This window comes from Equus asinus, chromosome 7 (assembly GCF_041296235.1).
Source record: "Equus asinus isolate D_3611 breed Donkey chromosome 7, EquAss-T2T_v2, whole genome shotgun sequence".
Lineage (NCBI taxonomy): Eukaryota > Metazoa > Chordata > Mammalia > Perissodactyla > Equidae > Equus > Equus asinus.
Genome location: NC_091796.1, coordinates 88,465,555 through 88,486,825, shown reverse-complemented (window position 1 = coordinate 88,486,825; position 21,271 = coordinate 88,465,555). Strand labels below are relative to the sequence as shown.

Genomic DNA, 21,271 nt, shown 5'->3' with positions numbered 1-21,271 from the left:
GCTATGCCTATTGTTGTTGCTCTGTAATTACGGAAGAATAAATAATGCTGAACTTGCTTTGCTTCTGGGTTCAAAAGAGCTGCTGGAGAAATCTGAAGAGTTTTGTATACTCTTGGGTCCATGATAAATTTGAGACTATCTAACTGTAACCTTATTTCTTTTTGTCAGCTTTTAAACACTTATCTCTTGTTCATTTTCTCTTTTCCTACAGTGTTGTTTCAGGCTTTCTCACTAATTAAATACATAATTTCACCTCCATTTCTAACCTGCCTTAGCAGAGAGAGCCTTTACTGCCATTTTAGTGGGACTATCTTTTTGTTAGGAGTTGAGCATCAGATAGATTCTCTTTGACGTGCTAAAACTCAGATGCCTGTGGGATTACCAAGGCTAGAAAGTCATTATGCAATTAGATGTTTAAAGATCTGGAGTTTAGAAGATCAGTCTGGCTTCTCAATTAGGAATCGCTTATATCTCTGTCTACTTACATACTTACTTACCTACCAAAAATATTTTGTAGATAGGATCATGCTTTTTACCAGAACCTTGCACAGTTATCTCTAAGCTAAATTGTAGAAGAGCCCCAGGAAAGGAGATTATGAAAGAACCGGAAGAAAAAGGAGAACTAGTGAAAAATGATATAGTTGTGTCGCTTAATGACAGGGTTACGTTCTGAGAAATGTGTTGCTGGGTGATCTTGTCTTTGTGCGAACATCATAGGGGGTACTTACACAAACCTAGATGGTATAGCCTACTACACACCTAGGCTATATAGTACTAATCTTATGGGGCCACCCTTGTATATGAGTCAGTCTGCTGTTGACTAAAATGTTATGCAGCACTTGGCCGTGTTATGAGTCAGGGAAGAAAAGAGACGTAGGAAAGAGAAGACGTAATTGACAGTTTCACATGCTACAAGGAAACTAGGAAAGATTTTTAAAGAGTCTATTGTGTTTGGCTATAGGTGATCTTTTGGGATCTTGATGAGAGCTGTTTTAATTGTATGATAGGGAAGGAAACTAGATCCAGCGAATTGAGAGGTGAATTGGAAATACGATTGTGGGGTATCAAGTGTAGACTGCTCTTTCCAGGAGCTTGGCTTAACAGGAAGAAGAGTACATGGTGCTGGTTAGAAGATCAGGTTGATTAATAGAGATTTTGTTGTTTCATTTTTTTTTTCATCATTAATGTGATTTTTTTAAGATGGGAGAAGTAGAGAAGAATGATCCAGTAGGGGAAGAGAGGTCCAAGACATGGAAGAGAGGGCATGATTGAGATAGTGAAACCCTTGATAGATGTGGAAGGAAATAGTAAAGATAGGCTAATTTGTCTAAGAAAGAAGGATCCCTTTTCCTCAGAGGCTGGAGAAGAGGAGAAACTGGCTATTGGTAAGTTTAAGGATGATACATTTAGGGAATTTTGGGGGTGTCCTGCCTAATAGCTTCAATTTTATTTCTCAAAGAGGAGCCATGTTACATACTAGGAGTGAGTGAAAAGAGGATAGGTTCAGAGACAGGACGTTTTGGAATGGCCAGTGTGTTGACTGGGTAGAGGCATGCAGCAGAATTTCTGGGCACTGAGTAGCTGGCTGTCAGTGTGCCATCACATTAATTGATATACTTGTGTGATTTTCCTTAGAGGGCTCAATACCTCATGTAGGAAATAGGAAATTTTTTAGTTCCCCCAGAGCTGGTGGTTTTGCTGTTCAAGTTCAGACGATGAAGAGTTTTAAAAAGGAGTTTGAGATGTGAACAAGAGTGTGGCTAAAGTGAAAATTAAGGAAGTTAGGTTAAAGAGCCTGGATTTAAAGCTAGCAAAAGGAATATCAAAGGAGGGGTCATCTTCTGGACAATGAAGAGCAGATGTATCAGAAGAAAGAGAGTGAGGGGACTGGGCAGATTGGTAGATAAAACCAGAGACCTAGGGGTGAAGAGTGGGAGGAGAGGGCGGAGAGAGGCAGGGGAGGAGGGTTGGGGCATTCCTTTTGCTTCAAAAGTGGTAGTTCCAAAAAACCTACTAAGATAGGACTATGGGAGTGGGTGACTGAAGAGGCATGGAGTTGGGGTCAGCTGAGAATCTGGAAGCTTAGCAGAGTTGAAAACATGGGCTCTGGAGTCAGACTATCTGGGTCTGAATCCTATGCCCTCACTTATTAGTTATGCGGTTTTGGGCAAGTTCCAAGCCTTGGTTTCCTATCATTAAAATCAAGATAGTAATCGTGCCTTACTTTAGTTTTGTGGTGGATTGAATGAGATAATTCATACAAAGCATTTGCACAATCCTTTTCACAACTCAAGTGCTCAGTAAACTTCAGTATCATTGTAATTTTTATTATTATTATTATTGTCGACTCTTTTTCATTTAGATCTCAGCTTGTACATTACCTCCTAAGAGAGACCCTCCCCAGCGACACTGTAGAATACAGACCCCTTCACTGTTGCAATTTAGCTGTTAGTGTGAATATCTCCCCAGTTAGATTATTAGCTTCTTGGTGTTGAAGCCAGGTCTTATTAACCTTTCTGTAAACTGTGTGCCTAGCACATACAAAGTGCAACCACTCTCCCAAGTGTATGTTGGGAAAAAAAAAATGATACCTCTCTGTTGATGTAGAAATCACTTGAATACTAAAGTCGATTTCTAGCCAAGTGGTAAAGCTTTTAGGTAAGGGCAAAAGGGTAAACCACCATCACTAGGCTTTTCTGATCTCATTTTAGAATTTTCCACACAAACAAGTGCACAGTTCTCAATTTACTGTTTTGTTTGGGTGGATAAAGGAGTGACTCATCCCTTCCAGGCTGCATTGAGTTTAGCAGACTGAACAAACGCAAACCTGTTGCTCAGAAAATGATGCTTGTTTTCGAGGTATTATTTTTATTTTTTTGCCATAATGTCAAACCATGACTTTAATCATGAAAGAAATTATATTTAACTTTATTTGAGAGCCACAGTTCAGGGATCATGGAATCTGGAACTGAACATTCTGCTGTTAGAGCAGAAGAAGTTGGTAAATGTTTCCAGTCTCCGTTTGTAGGTGCGTTGGTACAATGTAGACAACATTTATTCTTTGTCCAGCTCATAGCATCATCTTAGCCTCCTGAACCCAATGTTATTTCAACACATGGCCTTTTCATGTTACCTTTGTTACCTCAGATATTTAGAAACTAAGGCTCAGGAGGGGCATCTTACGGGGCACACCGTAAGCAGTTATTTCTGAATTTGTCACTCCCTTCCAAAGCTTTACAAGAGTGGCTTAATGTTAATGGTTATATCATACTTTTATTTGTATAAAATGTTATATAAAAGCAATGTCCTCTCATTTTTGAAGTTAAAATAGATCTTTACACATTCTTCTCGAATTAAAAATATGTATGAGTCATGATGATTTAGTGTAAGTTTCAAATGTATTATTGACCAACTCTGTTTTAGGGAAGCTAGATTTTAAGAGTTCAGGTTCTTTTCTTGATTAGATAAGTGTTCCAAGTAAATTTAAGTTTATTTAAGAATCTATCCTACAGTGATTCATGTAAGCTTGAGATAAATTCATCAACTTATAACATTATGTTGATTTAGCTGGAAATAACCTATCTATAAACACTTTATTGAGCTTTTTAAGTGAATTTTCAGATAGAGTGTTATTTATATTGATGTTTCTATCATCGGTGCTCACTTTTTGGTTATGGATTTTTGTTTTATTATATCAATATTTTATGTGCTCACAGAAACTGAAATATTACTTATGATGGCTGTGATAATCTGACAAATTTTATTTTATTTTAATTTTTTTGCTGAGGAAGATTAGCCCTGAGCTAACATCTGTTGCCAGTCTTGCTTTTTTTGTTGTTGTTGGCTTGAGGAAGAGTAGCTCTGAGCTAACATCTGTGCCATTTTTCCTCCAGTTTATATATGGGTCACTGCTATAGCATGGCTGATGAGTGGTGTAAGTTGGCGCCTGGGATCCGAACCTGTGAACTGGGGCCGCAGAAGTGGAGCACGCCGAACTTAACCACTACGCCATGAGACCGGCCCCCTGACAAATTTTAAAACATTAATATTTCTTCAGTTGGATGAAATACTAGGTTCTTACTAAAGTAATGCACATTGTTTTTCTCATCAACAGGGTGTTCTATTTTAGTGACAGTCAGTTGGAAAATGCATATTTTCCCTTTTTAGATAATGAAGTAGTCTAAGAAAGAGCAAATATTTCTATAAAAAATTATTACCAACTAATGTGATTGTTAAATACATGGAATAGGACTTATATTTTCTAGATTGATTGCAAATGAAATTTAATACAGATGATTCTCATTTCAGTGACATTAGAGATTCTTGTTTGATGATATGTTATGCATCCAATTTTGACAAGAATACGTTCCTAATATTTCACATGCTTTATTCCTAGAATTTAACGCGTGAATTGGAGAACAAGGAGAAACAGCAACTACAGATGTTGGATCAGCTTAAGGAGATCCAGAATCACTTTGAGACGTGTGAGGCCAAGTATAAGCATGCTGACCTCCAGATCTCAGAGCTGACTCACCATGCTGAGGATGCAACCAAACAGGCCGAGCAGTACCTCATCGAGTTCCAGCAGTCAGAGGCCCTGAGACAGGAAGCAGAGAAGAGGAGAGAAGAGCTGAAGCTGAAAGCTCAGGAGTCCATTAGGCAGTGGAAGCTTAAGCATAAGAAGTTAGAGCGAGCAATGGAGAAACAATCGGAAACTCTTGGTCAACTGACAGACAAGAATAATCAGGTATAAAAGCCAAGTTCCTAAGGAATGATTTTTGCTGTGACCAACCATTCATTCATCTGTCCTTTGGACAAACACTTGAGTGCATATGATCTATCAAGATGCCCTTGATAGAAAAGTTTTTATATCTTGGCTATTTCAAGATAAAAAGTAATTTACTTTAAAAAAAAAATCTTTTTAAAGCCTTTTTTAATAGTTTAACCTTCTGTAGCTTTTCAGAATTGGCCCTTAAAATAGATCTGCTCCCCTCCCCCAGTTAGCTTTTAGTTCCCTAAATTGAAATTATTCTTTAATATTCAAATGGAAGAAAATCTCACACTCTTCTGTACCATTACATGACTTCCCCCAATGCATGTATTTTAAAATCTCATTTCTTGTATATTTTAACTTAAGTGTTGGTTAGAAAGAAGCATTTAAAAATGTAGTAGTTACTACTGGACCATTTTCTGGCAGCAGTTATAATGGGTTTAGTTAAATGAGTGACATTGACAATCTCACTGACGAGCAGTATTGTGAGATCACAGGCCTCTTTAAGACTCTGCTTTTGTGCCCTTTTGATAACAATGAAAAGCATTTCACTGATCTATGTATGCATTTCACATCGTCTTTTCTCTTGTATAATCAGTTACTTTAAATGGGTTTTATGCTCCTGTGTTGATTCTCAACTATATCTTTGGGTTGAATTAAGCCCAGATGTTTATAAGATAATAAGCAGGAAAGTCATGATTGATTTTTATCCATGTTTAGTCTTGGTTTATCATTTCTGCTTTGTCATTTGTCACTTGTCAAGAACTGAATATTCCAGAATAATCATTTGGATAAGTTCGAACAAAAGGAAACAAATGTAGGGCAATTATATTTATAAAATCAATTGTCGGCACTTAAAAGTGACAGATGCTTATTTCAGATGAGCCATCGTGGAAAAGATGCTTTGCCTTTTACATATGAATTTCTCGGACATAATAGAAGATGGAGGAAGTGATCACTTGGCGCTCACTGTGGAGTGCTTTTCAATTTAACCCATCTGACACATACCGGGTGACTGGTTGCCCTGCGGTAAAGCAGTTGGAAAGCTTTCAGACTTGAATCTGAACTGATTGGATCCCAGGAAATTGCTCCACCTTGATTATTCTGTTGTCAGCCTCTTCTTCTGGCAACTGGTTCAGTGAGCCTGACTATAAGGGAGGTAGCTGGAGAGAAGAGTGGTTGGGGGGATTGATTGATTGAGAACCAACTGGGGATTTTACTTAATTAGAGGAAATTTAGAAGGATCCATGTCATCAGACAGTATCCTAATCCATGGTGTTGAGAATTTCTAGATTGAGCTTTTCAGAATATTAAAAATTATTAAACAATCATTTCCCAGAATACTCCTATGATAATTATTTTTATCACTTAGCATTGCTAATGATAAGCAAAGAAGTAGTTTTAAAGTGATTGCCACAGTTAGGGTGGTATCACAATTATCACAGCAGGCATTGTAATTTCCACTTTAAAAGCCTTAAAAATTAATGCAGCATGTCACAGTTAGAGCAATGGTTAATCAAGGAAGAAAGGGTAACAGATATTTCACTGCAAATTCAAGTGTCCAGTACATCTGTGATGTGGAAATGCGTTGTAAATACTTTTGGGAAAAATGCATATTTTTTTATGTCTTACTGAATAACACCTCTAAGGAGTATTTAATTCTTAATAAAATCACAAAGCCACCTTAAAGCGTCAGTAATAGATCCTACTCCTTTTTGTTTTTTAGGAGTAATTATTTTCAATAAGTGACTCCAAGGGTATATTTGAAGTATATATTAAAAGTGATATTGATTTACAAAGAAAACACATGGTTTAAAGAATAAATTAATCGTTTAATAAGTAGCCTTCTTGAGCCATTTTTATCTTCTCAAAAGATACCTTTGCATTTTCAAAATAATTCTGTGCCTACTTCCATTTTTCTTTTTCTAGCACAATTAATTTTCTGCTTTAAGATCTGTCACTTGAAAATACGTTAGAGGGCTAAAGGCATTTATTGTCTTAAAAATTGCTCTGATATATATTTTCCCTGCTTTTTACATTTTTGGAATCTTGATAAGATTATCAGGTATATATCATATTACAAAGGTACTTCATTACTGAAGGATACGGCATATCAAACAAATAGTATATCATTGCAGAAAAAACTAGAACGATCAGATTGTATACTTTCCTTAAAAGACAGTGGCAGGGATGGTTACATGATGTTCTTTCGGGATATGTAGATGAACATATATTAATAGGAAGACCTAAAATTCTGTGGTCACAAATAATCTAATCATAAATTGTGATATTTTTGTCTTTATTTTTCTTTTAAAGTGCTGTTTGAAGTCATTAGTGTTTTTTTTCCTGTTGAGGAAGATTCGCCCTGAGCTAATGTATGTTGCCCATCTTCCTCTTTTTATATGTGAGCTGCTGCCACAGCATGGCCAACTAATGAGTGGTGTAGGTCTGTGCCTGGGAACTGAGCCCTGGCTTCTGAAACTGGTCATGGTGAACTTAATCACTAGGGCACTGGGGCCGGCCTGAAGTCATTAGTTTTTATATGTGCTTTGAAAAAGATAAAGGAAAAACTTTGAACTTGGGTTCTGATCACAGTGTTTGCTTTTCTCAATGTTTCCAAATTCATATTGTTTTTCACCATCCATAAATGGGAATGCTTCTTAGGTTGTTTTGTTTATGTTTTCTTGCTGAATTGGCAGAATAATTGCCTTGCCCACGTATTGAGCTTTTTGCTTGATAGAATTTGACTTTAAGAATCTTAAATTTCCATCTTTTCTTTCTGTATATTGCCCTTCATGCTAAGGGAAAAAAAGCTGTATGTAATACACACTGTCTTAAAATCTGAATTTTTGAATGGTTGAAAAGTAAGAAGGATCAGTGCTAAAGTGCATACTTTTTTTAAAGTGTAGATTATACTGATGTGGATTGTACTGGTATATTAATAGAAGGCAGCAATTTATCTGCATGTTCCCCCACATGCAGAAAAATAACCTTTTTTCTTCATTTTAAAATTTTCTTGTCTATCTTTTAGTTAATTCAAGACAACTATATATACTTTGTGGTCAGGCCTTTGGGGAGTTGGTTCCTGTTCCTGTAACTGCCGTGGTTTTAGATAGGTCATTCTTTGGGCTTCATGCAGCCATTTTCAATCCTTCTTTCAGAATCTTCCCTTATAGCTCTTCTTCTTGGGAAGCTGGATTTACTTGGTTAGAACATTCTCTTCCCATTGTTCCTGTTTCTTATTTTTCCATTAGCCTCCATATTTCTCAAGGATTTTCACAGCTGACTTCTCAGCCTGTTTTGTTACATGTAATTCTTGCCGTCATCTTTGGTGAACTCAAAGTTCAAGTCAGCAACCCATTGAGCTCTGTATCCTTATATTTTACTAATTTCCTATTTCACAGTGACCTTCAAATCCTCATCAAGTAATTTCTGTGGCTAAAATTTGTCATCGTCTCTAATTTCTCTGTGTTCAAATCTTTAGTTCCATAATTTTAGTCTGATCTTACACAGTTCTTTCATTCTCTTTTCCTTTTTTTAATCATTACCATCTGATTTTGATCTTTCCACATTCCTCTGGTTGACCAGTCATTTACTGGAATCAGTTTTTTCCTCTCAAACTGGACTTCATGAAAAACTCGTCTGATGACATACTCACCAGTATCTTCAATTTCTTCCTTCCACCTCACACATTTTACTGATCTTCAGTCTGGAATAAATCCAACTCACCACTTTTTCCCTTCCTGCTCCTGAGTAGTACCAGCAAACCTTACATAGAAATATCAGTTGGCTTCTGTCATAGTCTTGGTTGCCTTCCCTCCTCCTCTCTTCCATTCAAAAATTAATGTAGGCCAATTCCTAGACACACAACCCTGTTCTGATCAATGAAAAATGAGCTATGAAATCTGTTGAGGAGTTTCTGGTAAACATTTCCTTTCTCCTAACAAGGATACACAAGGAGAGAGATTTTCTCCTTCTCTAGGTATTGTTGTATTTGGCCGTGGTACATGGAATGGCTGAATCTGTCTTGCTTTGGTCCTGAGATTGAAGCCTCACACAGAGGAGGGTAGTGCTGAGAGATATGCAGACAGGTGGACCTAGAGCTTTGACATACTGTGTCTTGAATGATAATGTTACCTTTTGATTTAAGCCAACTTGTCAGCAGAAGAAATTCAAGCTGGTATGAAACATCAATTTTAAAAGTAAGGAGCTGTAAGTAAAAGGACCCAAAATGTAGGATTGACTAAGTGGAGAAGTGGGGTGGGGACAGGGAGGATCATACTTTTTCAAAGGGAACCTTGGCAAACCTTGCCGTGCTATTGGAAGTAGTTTCTTAAACCATCAGAAACCGTACCTTGGAGTGTTGATGCTTGTGCCACAGAATATGGTATTAAGTGACCAGTAGGAAAGCTTTAAGATGTTGGAGTATGTTGTGTACTTATCACAGTCTTCAGAAGGGTCCTACAAGAGAGACAACTATGGATTGAGGCCCATCTATCTAAATGCAGAGCAAGAGTTTTTGGGGTGGGAAGACTGAAAATCTGCAATCTGTAATCCAAATTTACTGAGTCTGATAAGCTGGAGTCTTTTAGCATTGGAAAAGCCAAATTATCTGTCCATGCTGAAGCTAATCCAAGCAAGATAGGGAGGTAGGAAACTTAGCAGAAATAAAATTGAGGTAAACAAGCCTGATTTCTCAGGCCCCTTCTAGTACTTCTACTTAAGCATTCCTGGCAAGACAAAGGGGACCCAAATCCATTGTTTTCAATTCCCTCAAGATAAAGGCTATTCAACTGAGGGCCCCTGGGAATGTCAGGATATTTAGGTGGTGGTAAGATACTGACATTTTCAGACTCACAGACAATGTCTAGACAAAATCTTGGGCTGTGGCTACTAGCCAAAGCAGTTAATCAAAAGCAAACAGACAGAACTTACTTAGTTTTTAGCATCTATGTTGCCAGAGAAATTCCAAACTTGAGCAACATAGTCTGTGACTGTCCACCCTAAGGCTGTCACCTTTGTCATGAATTGATGTGATACTTAGAACACTGACGTGGAGGGAAAACCTGGAGAACTGTAAAGTAGTGGAGCCTGAGCTTTGAAGGACTCTTCTTGAACATCTCCATCTCCAGTCTCCCTGTTATGTGAGAAAAAGAAACATCCTTGCTGTTTAAACCAACTTCAGGAAGACATTATAGCACTTTGCAATCAAAGATGTTTTACCTGCTAGAGCTTCGTCTTGAAAATAGGATTTTTTTCTTCAGGACTTCCTGGAAGTCTCTTAACTCATTGCCAGGGGGCTGTGTTGTCCTTTCCAAGCATTAATCGCTATGTTTAGGCCACCTCTCCTCATTCTCAGGCCCCTCCCACATTATCCTGATAGCCAAGACTTGATCCTATCCGTTTTTGTCTTCTCTGGTGTGCTAAGTAGAGTGACCTCCCAAAGATGTCTCCCCTTAGTTCCTGGAACCTGTGAGTATGATGGATGAGATAGCACTCCCATGATTATGTTATGTTATATGGCACAGTTGACTTAAGATAAGGAGATTATCTGGATGCGCCTGATCTAATCACTGGAGCCCATAAAAGCAGAGAAGTTTTTCTGGCTGTTGGGAGAAGGGGAAGTAAGAGGGATTTGAAACATGAGAAGGATTCAGCAGGGTATTACTGGCTTCAGAAATGGAGGAGTCCATGAGCCAAGGAGTCTGGGTGGCCTTTAGAAGTTCACAACACCCCCTGGCCTAAAGCCAGCAAGGAAATAGGGACCAAAGTCCTAAGTGCACAGAACTAAATTTTGCCAACAACATGAATGAATTTGGAAGTGGATTCTCAAAGCCTCCAGATAAGAGCCCAGGCCAGCCGACACTTTGCTTTTAGCCTTAGGAGACCCTGAGTGAAATACCTTGTCTGGACTTAAGACCTATGGAAATAAATGGGTATTGTTTTAAGCCACTGAGTTTGTTAGAATTTGTTACACTGCAGTAGAAAAATAATGTATCTACCATCAGGCTTATCTCTATTTCTAGCCATTTTTCCTGCCTTACAGTCTTTCCAAAGTGAACTCTTTCATCTGTGTTCCAGAGACTTCAATCCAGGAACATTGCTTTATGAGTTATCCCTTCTTTTCACAGTTTTGGTCACTATCTTACATAAATACCTCCCTGAGATCCTGGTTTGTCCTTGAACTTAAATCCCACCCCCACTTTTTGTTTCTCCTTTCTCACTAGTCTTCACAACCCTATCATTCTTATTATCTTTATAAAGATAATGTCCTTAAGGCCAAAGAACTACTTATGACTAGACTGAGAATCAAATCACTTCTCTCTGGTCCGAGCTCAACTGCTTAATCACCACCTTTGATTATTTCCATGTTAGCTTCATGCTGTTTCTCCCTGTTAAAACTGAGAGGGATTTGAGAAAAATATTCTTTTGGAGTAATTTTCATTACATTTTATCATGAATTGTTTCATAATGAATTATAAAATGTAAAGTATAGAATGCCTGACAAATATTTGTATTTTAACTCATTTGTCATTCTGAAATGGGAGTCTTAATTTTTTTTTCCTCCGGATTTAAGCCATGGCAGGCATCAGTAAATAGGTAGGGAGATTGTTTTGGGTACCAGTGTTGGGAGGGAAAACATTCTTGGTTTCCTTGGCTGCTGACTTTTGCATTTGTATTGATGAGTGGAGAGGATAAGAGGGTTGATTCTTGGCCTCTGTCCCTCAGTGTAGACTCTAATCCCCTGAAGAGGCTGGCAGAGGGTGATGGGTGTCTGGTCCCTTGACTTTTCTCTTGAGTCCCTTCCCAACCTGTCCTCATCTTAAATTAATCTCATTTCTATCTTTGTGGGGCTTTGAGACTCCCAGTTACATACTGGTATGTTTCTTGTCACTACTGACATTATTTTATTAATAATGACTGATTGTACCATAACCTTTCTTAGATGGTATCTGCATGCTTCCCTATGTTGCTTCCGTATCTGTTTTGAGGTTTCTCCTTTTTGAAAGTGTGCCATTGAAATGCAAATCATCATTTTAAGTAACACTATATTATTTCAACCTCTGGTAAATTATAATAGGAGTCTTTTTCTTTCCCTATTCTTATGCTCAATTTTATCTTACATGTAAATAATTATTTAGGATCAAGGATTGATGTGTTTTGGTGATGAAAATCTGAAATGTATATTTCAGTGTGGTGCTACTTCAGGGTGATTGTATTTTTCTTCCTTTCTCTTAGCTAAAAATGATCTTTTATTAAAAAATGGAAAAAAATCAAGTATTTGATGAACTTTTTGTCTCTGTGGATTTCGTTTTCTGGCAGTGTCCATGGTAAATTTTACATTATTTTTTCCTTTGCTTTATATTTTTAACCCTATAGATTCTAAAAGAAAAGGATGAGTTGAAAAACCAGCTTTATGCAGCGTTACAACAAATGGAGAATCTTCGGAAAGAATTAGATGAAGTCTTAACCAAGCGTGCCCTCCAAGAGGAGGAGCTTCACTGTAAGGAGCAGAAGCTAAGTGATGTTAAGGCGCATCAAGCTGACCTTGAACTAGAAGTCAAGGATTCCGTGGACACCATCAGTAGGCTAGAAAGTGAACTGAAAAAGCAGAATAAGATTCAAAGCCAGATGAAAGTTGAGAAAACTCACCTGGAGGAAGAAATTGCAGAACTAAAGAAGAGCCAGGCCAAGGACAAAGCTCAACTTCTTGAGATGCAAGAGGCCATCAAGGACTTGAGTGCCATCCGGGCAGATCTCGCTAATAAGTTGGCCGAGGAACAGAGAGCCAGGAAAGAGGTGCTTAAGAACCTTTCTGACCTCCAGACACAGGCAAAATCCCGAGATGAAGAAACAACTACAATCATTACACAGTTAAAGCTAGAACGAGATGTTCACCAGAGGGAGCTGGAAGATCTCACATCGTCATTGCAGAGTGTGAAAACGAAACACGAACAAAATATCCAGGAGCTGATGAAGCACTTCAAGAAAGAAAAGAGCGAGGCTGAGGATCATATTAGGACACTGAAGGTACCTGAGCTGAATTATCCTGATGATACTGAAGGCATTTTTCTGGTGGCTCATGAAGTTAATAAAGCGTAAACTTTTAGAGATCATTCTGTATTCCCATGCACTGAAGGGAAGATAAAACTAACGATAAAAAGGCTTATTCATGCCTGTTCGGCCAGGTTGAAATGAGTTATAGCGGCCACCTGGGAGCACCTATTTCAGAGCATTGAAGCCCTTTAAAAAGAACATTTAGCTATTTTGGGAGTTTAGGAAAGGCAGAGGTGGCAGTAAGTCGTAGACCTGAAACGTGCCCTCATTCAACATTTATGACCTCCTAAAATATAAAAGGCAAAGACTTGGCAAGGCCATAGAAGCTATAACCACAGTCCTTATTTGTATGGCAGCTAATGTGGATCAACTTTTGGGCTGTGTAGGCTTTTGAGATATACTCCTTTTCCAAATCAAAGTTGCCTGGGTAAATGCATAATTGAGATCTTGCATTTGGAGAAATGTTCCTAAGGTCTTATGGTATTAGCATTATTACCATGCCAGGGAACCATTTCATAAACTGATTGTCAAGAGTGTAATAAATCTATCCTTCCTTCCTGCTTTATTTTTTCTCCTTAGCGCTTATCATCATATGATATAGAGTCCATATTATTTGTTTCTTGATCTCCCTTTACTAGAATGAAAACTCCATGAGGACTGGAATTTGAGTCTGTTTTGTTTACAGCTGTATCCCCAGTGCCTAGAACAGTTCTTGGAACATTTTAAATATCTGTTAAATAGGTGAATAAGTGGATAAATCTTCAAAGGTTAATATAATAATTTTTTTCAAAAATTTCTTGAAATGCAACTACCATAAAAATGCTTACGATAAAGAATGAAGTTGTATTGAAATAGCTAACATTTGTAGAATGCTTTCAGCTATTTTATGACTTCTTCCCTAGTCCTATATAGCCTGGCAGTAGTGGATTTGGGGCCATTAATTGGGGTAGGCAGTGCACAATGGAGGCTGGAAGAATAGGTAAGAAATCTTTACTGTATTTCATTGAACCTAAGACACTATTAGTTGTAAGATGCATCATTGTTGTGTGCTTCTAAGAAAACAAAAATACTGCCTATGCAAACATGACATGCTATCAACTGTAAGACAGCATCCCGAGACAGAGATGGTAAAAGGTGAAAAAACATTTGTCTTAATATTGATGAAATATATTTTAATAGTCCTTCAGAGTTGACGAGGACATAAATAAAAGTGGAATCAGGTATGTGGAGAAGAAGAGCTGATTTTAAATAAAATAAAATATATATATAGTATGTTGATTGATTGGCTGTGACAAGAATAATAATGCTAGTAGACATTTTTTCAGCGCTTAGTTTGTGCCAGTCATTACTATAAGAACTTTACATGTGTTAATCATTTAACACTCATGTCATCTCTGCAGATTATATGGTATTTTCTCTCTGATGAGGAGAACTTGAGACATGGGAAGTTAAGTAACTTGCCCAAGGTCTTACAGTTAGACAGTAGTAAGACAGGGTTTGAACCCAGGTAGTCAAGTGCCAATGTTCATTGCTGTACTGGAAAAGTTTTAGAATCAAGGATGACTAGATATAGACTTAGGTGACTAGGTGGATAGTGAGGCTATTTGTCAAGGTAGACAGTACAGACAGAATAGCAGATTTGGAGAGAACAATTTTAGGTGGAAAGGACCTTAAGCCTAACCATGAAAGTCTAGAAGAATACTTTACTATATAATGGGCTAGCAGTTGAGGAGGAAGTTGAGATTAAAGTTGAATATTTGGGAGCCAATAACCCATTGGTGATAGTTGAAATCATGGGATTTGGATAAGATCGTGCAGGGCAAAAGAAGAGTACGAAACTCTGGAACACCAGTGTTTTATGGAAGAATTGAGAAAGAGGTTTTAGCAAATAAGATTAAAGGACCATAGGTGAGACAGGAGGAGAACCAGAAGAGAATGGAAACTTGGAAACCCAGGCAGGACATTTCAAGAAAGGTATAGTATAGTCAAGAGTGTCAAATATGGCAGACAGGCTAAAACCAGAACTAAAAAAGTGTTCCTCCATTTGTCAGAGATTGGCGGAGAAGGTCCGTGAGGAGATGTGAGGGAGGAGGGTGTAAAAAACAGTAGATAGCATTCAACAGGAGACAGGCCATATCTTCCTCTGAAGGTTTTGAAAGAAACTGGTAGGATTGGGTAAGTTTATAGGGATGGCCTGGGGTTGTTGATGCGAATCTTGACTGATAGTCTCTCTTCCCTCTGAAGTAGAGTGGAGCAGCAGTACAGTAAGTAATTTATGAGTGGTGAAGATGTAAACTGCTTTGAAGACTGGTATAGCAAACTGCATGAGGCTAGTCTGGGAGTGTGCAATGTATTGCCACCTGGCTAACATTGAGGTAGTATCGTGGGCAAAGGAATGAGAGTGGAGGGACAAGAATCTGTGATCATAGGTTGCTTATTTGTCCTGGAATTCTTACGTTAGAGTTTAAATTTTCAGAGTTAAGGCACCAGGTGTGGTAACGCAGTGGATTGTTCTTGTGGAATGTGAGTGAAGGTGGTTGAAGTGGACAGGTCAGATAACTTGGATGTTTGCTAGATAGATGTTTGGGTATTTCTGATGCTATTGTGAAGGCATTAGTTGAACATGCGCCAAAAACCTCACTGAAGAGGATGACTGGTGAGTCAGCAGTTGCCAGCAAAGAAGGCAGGGTTTCCTTCCTTGAGGAATATGTGAATCTCAAAGGAAAGCAGGGTTTTTGCATGAGGACAAGTATGTAATGATTTGTTAGGTCATGGCTTGAGAAATGCTGCTTTCAAGGAGCTTGCATTTTCTTGAGAGCATTATTGAAACTACACCCTCCTTTTTTTCTCACTATTGCTGACCTATTTCTGCTCTCATGGCCATTATTTAGGTTGTATGATAATCATACATGTCCGCAGGAGTTAGTAATAATTTAATCAATTGGCTCAGATTCGAGATCATCTCTATAAGAACATAATTCTCACCCTGTGATATGCTTTCTTGAGTGGGAGATGAAGTCATGAGGGACAGCCTGCTTGACAGAAATTACATTTGCTCCTGAATGCATTGGCATATGAACAATATATCATATGTCATAGTAGAAAATAGGATATGAGCTGCTAATTTGGACTTCCCAGACACGGCTCTAAGTAGCTTTCCTACTTCCTCCTTAGTTCGTCTTTCTACCCCCAACTACTCCCTTTCAACCTTCAGATACCACCTGATTTCCCTTCCTAAAACACAGTTCTGAGTGTATCACTTCCTGCTCAAAAACTTTCCTTGATTATTTACTGTCTCTGGAACAAAGTGTCAACTCTAGTCCAGCCCTCCTTGATATGGTCCCACCTGAATTGTCCACATTTGGAGCCTTGTATGCTCCCCAGCATTCCTCATACGAATAGGCAACCGTCTCCCACACATACTTTCCACTGCTTGTTCCTCGTTTGGATTGTCCTTTCTCCCAATCTGCAGGAGGAGAAAAGCTGCCTAATCCTTCAAGGCCCGATTAAATTTTCACCTCTTTTATTGATTCACCGAATTTGGACTGTATCTCAACTGAGGTTGGGATAAATCAATCCTCTGTTTCCACAGTTCTTTGGTAGTACCTCTAGTACAGCACGTTTAGGCTGCCTTATATCATGGTTTGTGGTATGTTCTTATGTCTCCAGTGGGTCAGGCATCAGGTCTTAGCCATTTTTGTATCATCTTACAGATGTCTAGCATAATGTTCTAGACATACAAAAGATATTCCGTGGATGTTGGGTTCAAATGTTTAAAAAAGCTGGAAATCAGAGGATTTGCTCCTGACTTGCTCTGTGATCTGTCTGGTTTGGACTTCTCTCTGTAATGTGGGAAAACTGATTTCCTCGTCCTTCCTTTAGGAAGTCTTTCGTATTCACATATAGAGAGATGACAATAAGGCTTTAAGAAATCAACCTGCATGTAAAGAATATATAATGTAGAAGTATTCTGTAGGTCTTCTGAAAACTTTAGACTTTTTTTTTGTAATTTGGAAGACAGATCTAGGAGGGGTCTGGCAGCCACTCTTTAATGTGGCACAAAAGCAGCACAAGAGCTTAAAAAGAGGGAGCAGAGATCTTGAGAGGCCCGGCACTTTCCTTTTAAACTGAATAAATTACCCATAAGGAACCTCCACCTCTTGCTATTTCATTAATATAATCCTATACTTTTTACTTATTTACAATAATTAAAAGGAATTGATAACATTGGTCATCACAGAAGATTTAGTATACTGAATTATGTACAAGAGTGCTTTGGACAAGCAGCTCTATAAATGTTATATTTCTTCGTCTTTCAGCTTCACCTTCATTTATTACTTTTTCTGAGTTTAGTAAGTGCTGGTATGTTACACATAATTTTTCTCTGCACGAATATTTTTTCTCCCATCTAGAACTACCCTTCTCATGCCTATTTTTAAACTTAAATGTAAAATATTTTAATGAAATACTGTAGCTGCTATTAACATATGAAGGTTCTTGGATTATCATCTTATTACAATTTCAACAAAAATCATTTTGTAGAGCCTTTTATTGGAATCAAGAGACCAAGGATTGGAGTTCTATACTTTTGCCACTTGCTGGCCATATGATCTTGGTCAAGTCACTTAACCTTTTTGCACCTCGTCAATAAAATTGGGAATAGTAATGTCTTTGTCTATCACAGGGTTTTTGTGATGTGACATCACTTTATAAACCCCCAAATAAAATGTAAATGTAATAATAAAACCACAACAAGAAGTAAGTTCTTAGTCAAAGTTAGGCATTGGTGTGCTGGTGAATGTTTTAAATAGGGTCTCAGGGTTAGTGGGGGAAACCTGGTTTGTAGCATTTGCCAAGTTCAGGGGTGTATATACTTCCATTTGGCTGATTTCAGACTGTCAAGCAAGATGTCACTAGAGAGGGACAGAGTTGGGAAGAGATGAGCACAGCTGGTTCTTGAGAGTCTCTATAAGCTGCTCCAGCACATCACTTGCCTTAAGAGGAAACCTTCTCTACCTACACTTTTTTATTTTATATTTTTGAGAAAGATTAGTGCTGAGCTAACATTTGCTTCCAATCCTCTTTTTGCTGAGGAAGATTGGCCCTGAGCTAATGTCTGTGCCCATCTTCATCTACTTTATATGTGGGACGCCTGCCATAACATGGCTTGATAAACAGTGTGTAGGTCCACACCTGGGATCTGAACCAGCAACCCAGACCTCCAAAGCTGAGTGTGTGAACTTAATCACTACGCCACGGGGCTGGCCCTGTCTACCTATGCCTTCTTTTTTTTTTTTTGAGGAGGATTAGCCCTGAGCTAACATCTGCTGCCAATCCTCCTCTTTTTGCTGAGGAAGACTGGCCCTGAGCTAACATCCGTGCCCATCTTCCTCTACTTTATATGTAGGACACCTGCCACAGCTTGGCTTGCCCCATGGTGCTGTGTCTGCACCCGGGATCTGAACCAGGGAACCCCGGGTCGTCAAAGCGGAACATGTGCACTTAACTGCTGTGCCACCGGGCCGGCCCCCTACCTATGCTTTTTATAAGACATAAAGAAAAGCCAAAGCATTCTACTGAAAGTTAAAATCATAATTGAACAATTTTCCTGATGAGAGAGTTTATTTTGTAAATTTGTTTTTGAGTTGAGAATGCAGGATTCCTCATAAAAAATCAATTCCTTTGTTAATTTAAAGTGACATCAAATCTTAGGTGAATTTTGTGGGGTGAATAAAATATAGATTTTTGTCTAAAACTCACTGAACTTCTTCCTTTCAGGAAATTGCTTCCAATGATTGTGTTTCTACATACTCAAACACATATAAAAAGGAAAAGAAACAGATATATTTTAGGCATTAAAACATTTATTTTAAACAAATTATATGTTGTTGCTTACAGGCTGTTAGTAACTGGTAGGTCTGACCAGTTAGCATTGCAAGTTGTACCCAGCTGGTTTTTAAAATCCTATAATGTATGTACCTTTTGAAAGGCAGTGTGGCAGGGTAGTTAAAAGCATGGACATTAGAGAGAATTCCTGGGTTCAGTTCCTGGCTCTGTACTTTCTAGGTCCCCTTGGGCAAGTTATTAGTGTCTATGTGCTTCGATTTCAATAAAGCAGGAAATAATAGTACCTCCCTGGTCAGGTGGTTGTGAGGACGATATGAGGAAAACCTATACAAAAAGATCTTAGAAGCAGTACCTGACATATAGTAAGTGTTTGCATTGTTATTTTAAAAGTCTTGAAATTCACATACCTGGTAAATCTTTATTGAATCTCATGCAGAATAGATTATTCCTAATTTTTTTAAAGCTGATTCTGGTTATATTCTAAAGATCAAAAATCAGTTACTTTATTACACTATTGGTACTGAAATAATAAATAGTTAACTCTTTTTCCTATTAAGTTATTTGTAGTTTCTTGGCTGCTACCATTCATAATCTTTTTAGCCCAGAAGGGTGGTTTCCATAATTACTTTGTACTAAAAGTACACAATTCTTTCACAAAAACCGGGAGGTAAGTTGAATAGGAATGTTGTTAAGCCCCTTATAGATGGGGAAACTGATCAGTCATTACTATCTCATAGAATTTCCACTTTTGGGACACTTCTCTGATAACTCCTTCCCCTCTCAGCAGAGTTAGTGTCCATGAATCCCCGCTTAAACACGTTTATTAAGCACTTCTCAATCGTTGTAGAAATTGAGTGTTGTATCTGTCTCTTTCGCTGGTCACATCTGCTATCTCCAGCCCCTAGTACGGTACCTTTCACTTAGTGCTCAGTGAGCACTAAGGAGTGATTGAATAAATGCAAAGAGCATTTCCCTTGTGTATGTTTCTGTAGGAATGCTTGGAGATAGCAGGATCTTGAAGTATTTGCCCACTGATGTAAGTGTAATTTGTTTGGTGTACAATTTGGCTGTGGCTAGTAGACTTTCTCTTTTCTCCTTCTCTTTTTCTCAGGCAGAAAGCTTAGAAGATAAGAATATGGCTAACGTCCATCGTTGTCAGGTAGAGAAGTTGAAATCACAGTGTGACAGGCTGACACAGGAATTAACCCAGAATGAAAATGAGAACAAAAAACTGAAGCTAAAATATCAGTGTTTGAAGGACCAACTAGAAGAAAAGGTAAAAATATGAATGAATTCTAATTTAAAAGACTTATTGAATTTCTTCTACTATTTCTTCTAGAACATATTTTATGTATTAATAAATGCTAATTGTAATCTTTCATAGGAAAGTTGTATTGGTGCCAGAAAAAAATTCTAGACGTTTATTAGAATGCTGTGATATTTATTCTTTTAACTAACCAGTGACCTTCTAATACATTTGATTTTAAATTTTTTCTGGATCTTAAAATAGGAGTTTAGAGGCAAGGTAGCAAAGAAAAAAATTATGGTTTATTGTGGACCTATTGTATGTAAGGCATTTATGCCAACTGATTTACATATGTGTACTGATTTAATTCTCACGTTTCTTTGGGTTAGATTTTATTGATTTAACCTGTGAGGAAACTGAGGCCCAAAATAAAATATGTAATAGTTAAATGCTCACTATTTGCTAAGTACTTTTAGTGCTGATAGGAATTTTGTGAAATTCCTACTATTATGCTCATTTTTGCAGTGGAGAGACTGAAGCTTAAGACGCTTGGTAACCTTGAAACATCCCCAGCAAGCTCACTGCTTTCCTGTCAGTAGACGTGTAAATTTGCTTTGAGCCTCTGCTATATATCAGGCATTGGGGAGACTACTAGGGACTTCTAGAGAGTCACTACTTTTGTGGCAAAAAGTCAACTAGAAATAGAAGATAGAATATTTAAATTTGCTTTCTGTTTATTCCACCAACTTCCTAAAAGGATTTGCAACTGAGTGTAATAGAAGTCAAATATAGAAAAGACCATTGAAATACGGATAGTAGGATAAGGCAGTTTCAGACTGGGCCAAATGAATCCTATGCTTGATAAGGGTTACTAAAATCTATGATGAAGGAGTATCACTGGGCGGGGTGTCGTAAAACTCTTCATAAACATCTTGGAAGAAACTCTCATAATGGTGTGCTCGTCTTTTCCTCTTTTCATTGTTTGCAAAATTTACTATGTTTTGTATATATTTTTTATATTTCTAGTAATTGTTAAAATCGAGGAAATCAAATATAAGTTAGTTTGGGGTTGATGATTAAATGTGCTTGCGTTGCTAAATTTGGGTCCACAACCTTGACAACCAGTGCAATTTAGTTCTTATGTCATGCTTTGTTTTGATTATATCTAATGTTCACACATATTTAATGTATCAGTTGCCAGGGTGTAGTTGCTGTGGAGATAATGCTAAATTTTCCAATGTTTCCACAATTAAAATTTTAGCCAGAAGATTGTGTTAACATGTTTTATATTTACTTATTTGCATTTAAGAAATAGAGGTGAAAAATTTGATAGATTGAAAATGTAAAGT

At 37.8% G+C, this 21,271-nt stretch overlaps 1 protein-coding gene across 4 annotated transcripts in view; it reads left to right on the top strand.

The window, feature by feature from the left end:
* The window catches only part of CEP128 (centrosomal protein 128), a 382,281-nt gene that overhangs the window by 116,590 nt on the left and 244,420 nt on the right, over positions 1-21,271 (top strand). For 3 of the 4 annotated variants that reach the window (XM_014846721.3, XM_070514145.1, XM_070514143.1), the window contains 3 exons: positions 4,397-4,747; positions 12,152-12,802; positions 19,788-19,952. In XM_014846721.3, coding sequence (XP_014702207.3) covers positions 4,397-4,747; positions 12,152-12,802; positions 19,788-19,952 — 1,167 coding nt within the window. The remainder of the gene's footprint in view (positions 1-4,396; positions 4,748-12,151; positions 12,803-19,787; positions 19,953-21,271) is intronic. The other variant, XM_070514144.1, reaches the window with a different exon arrangement.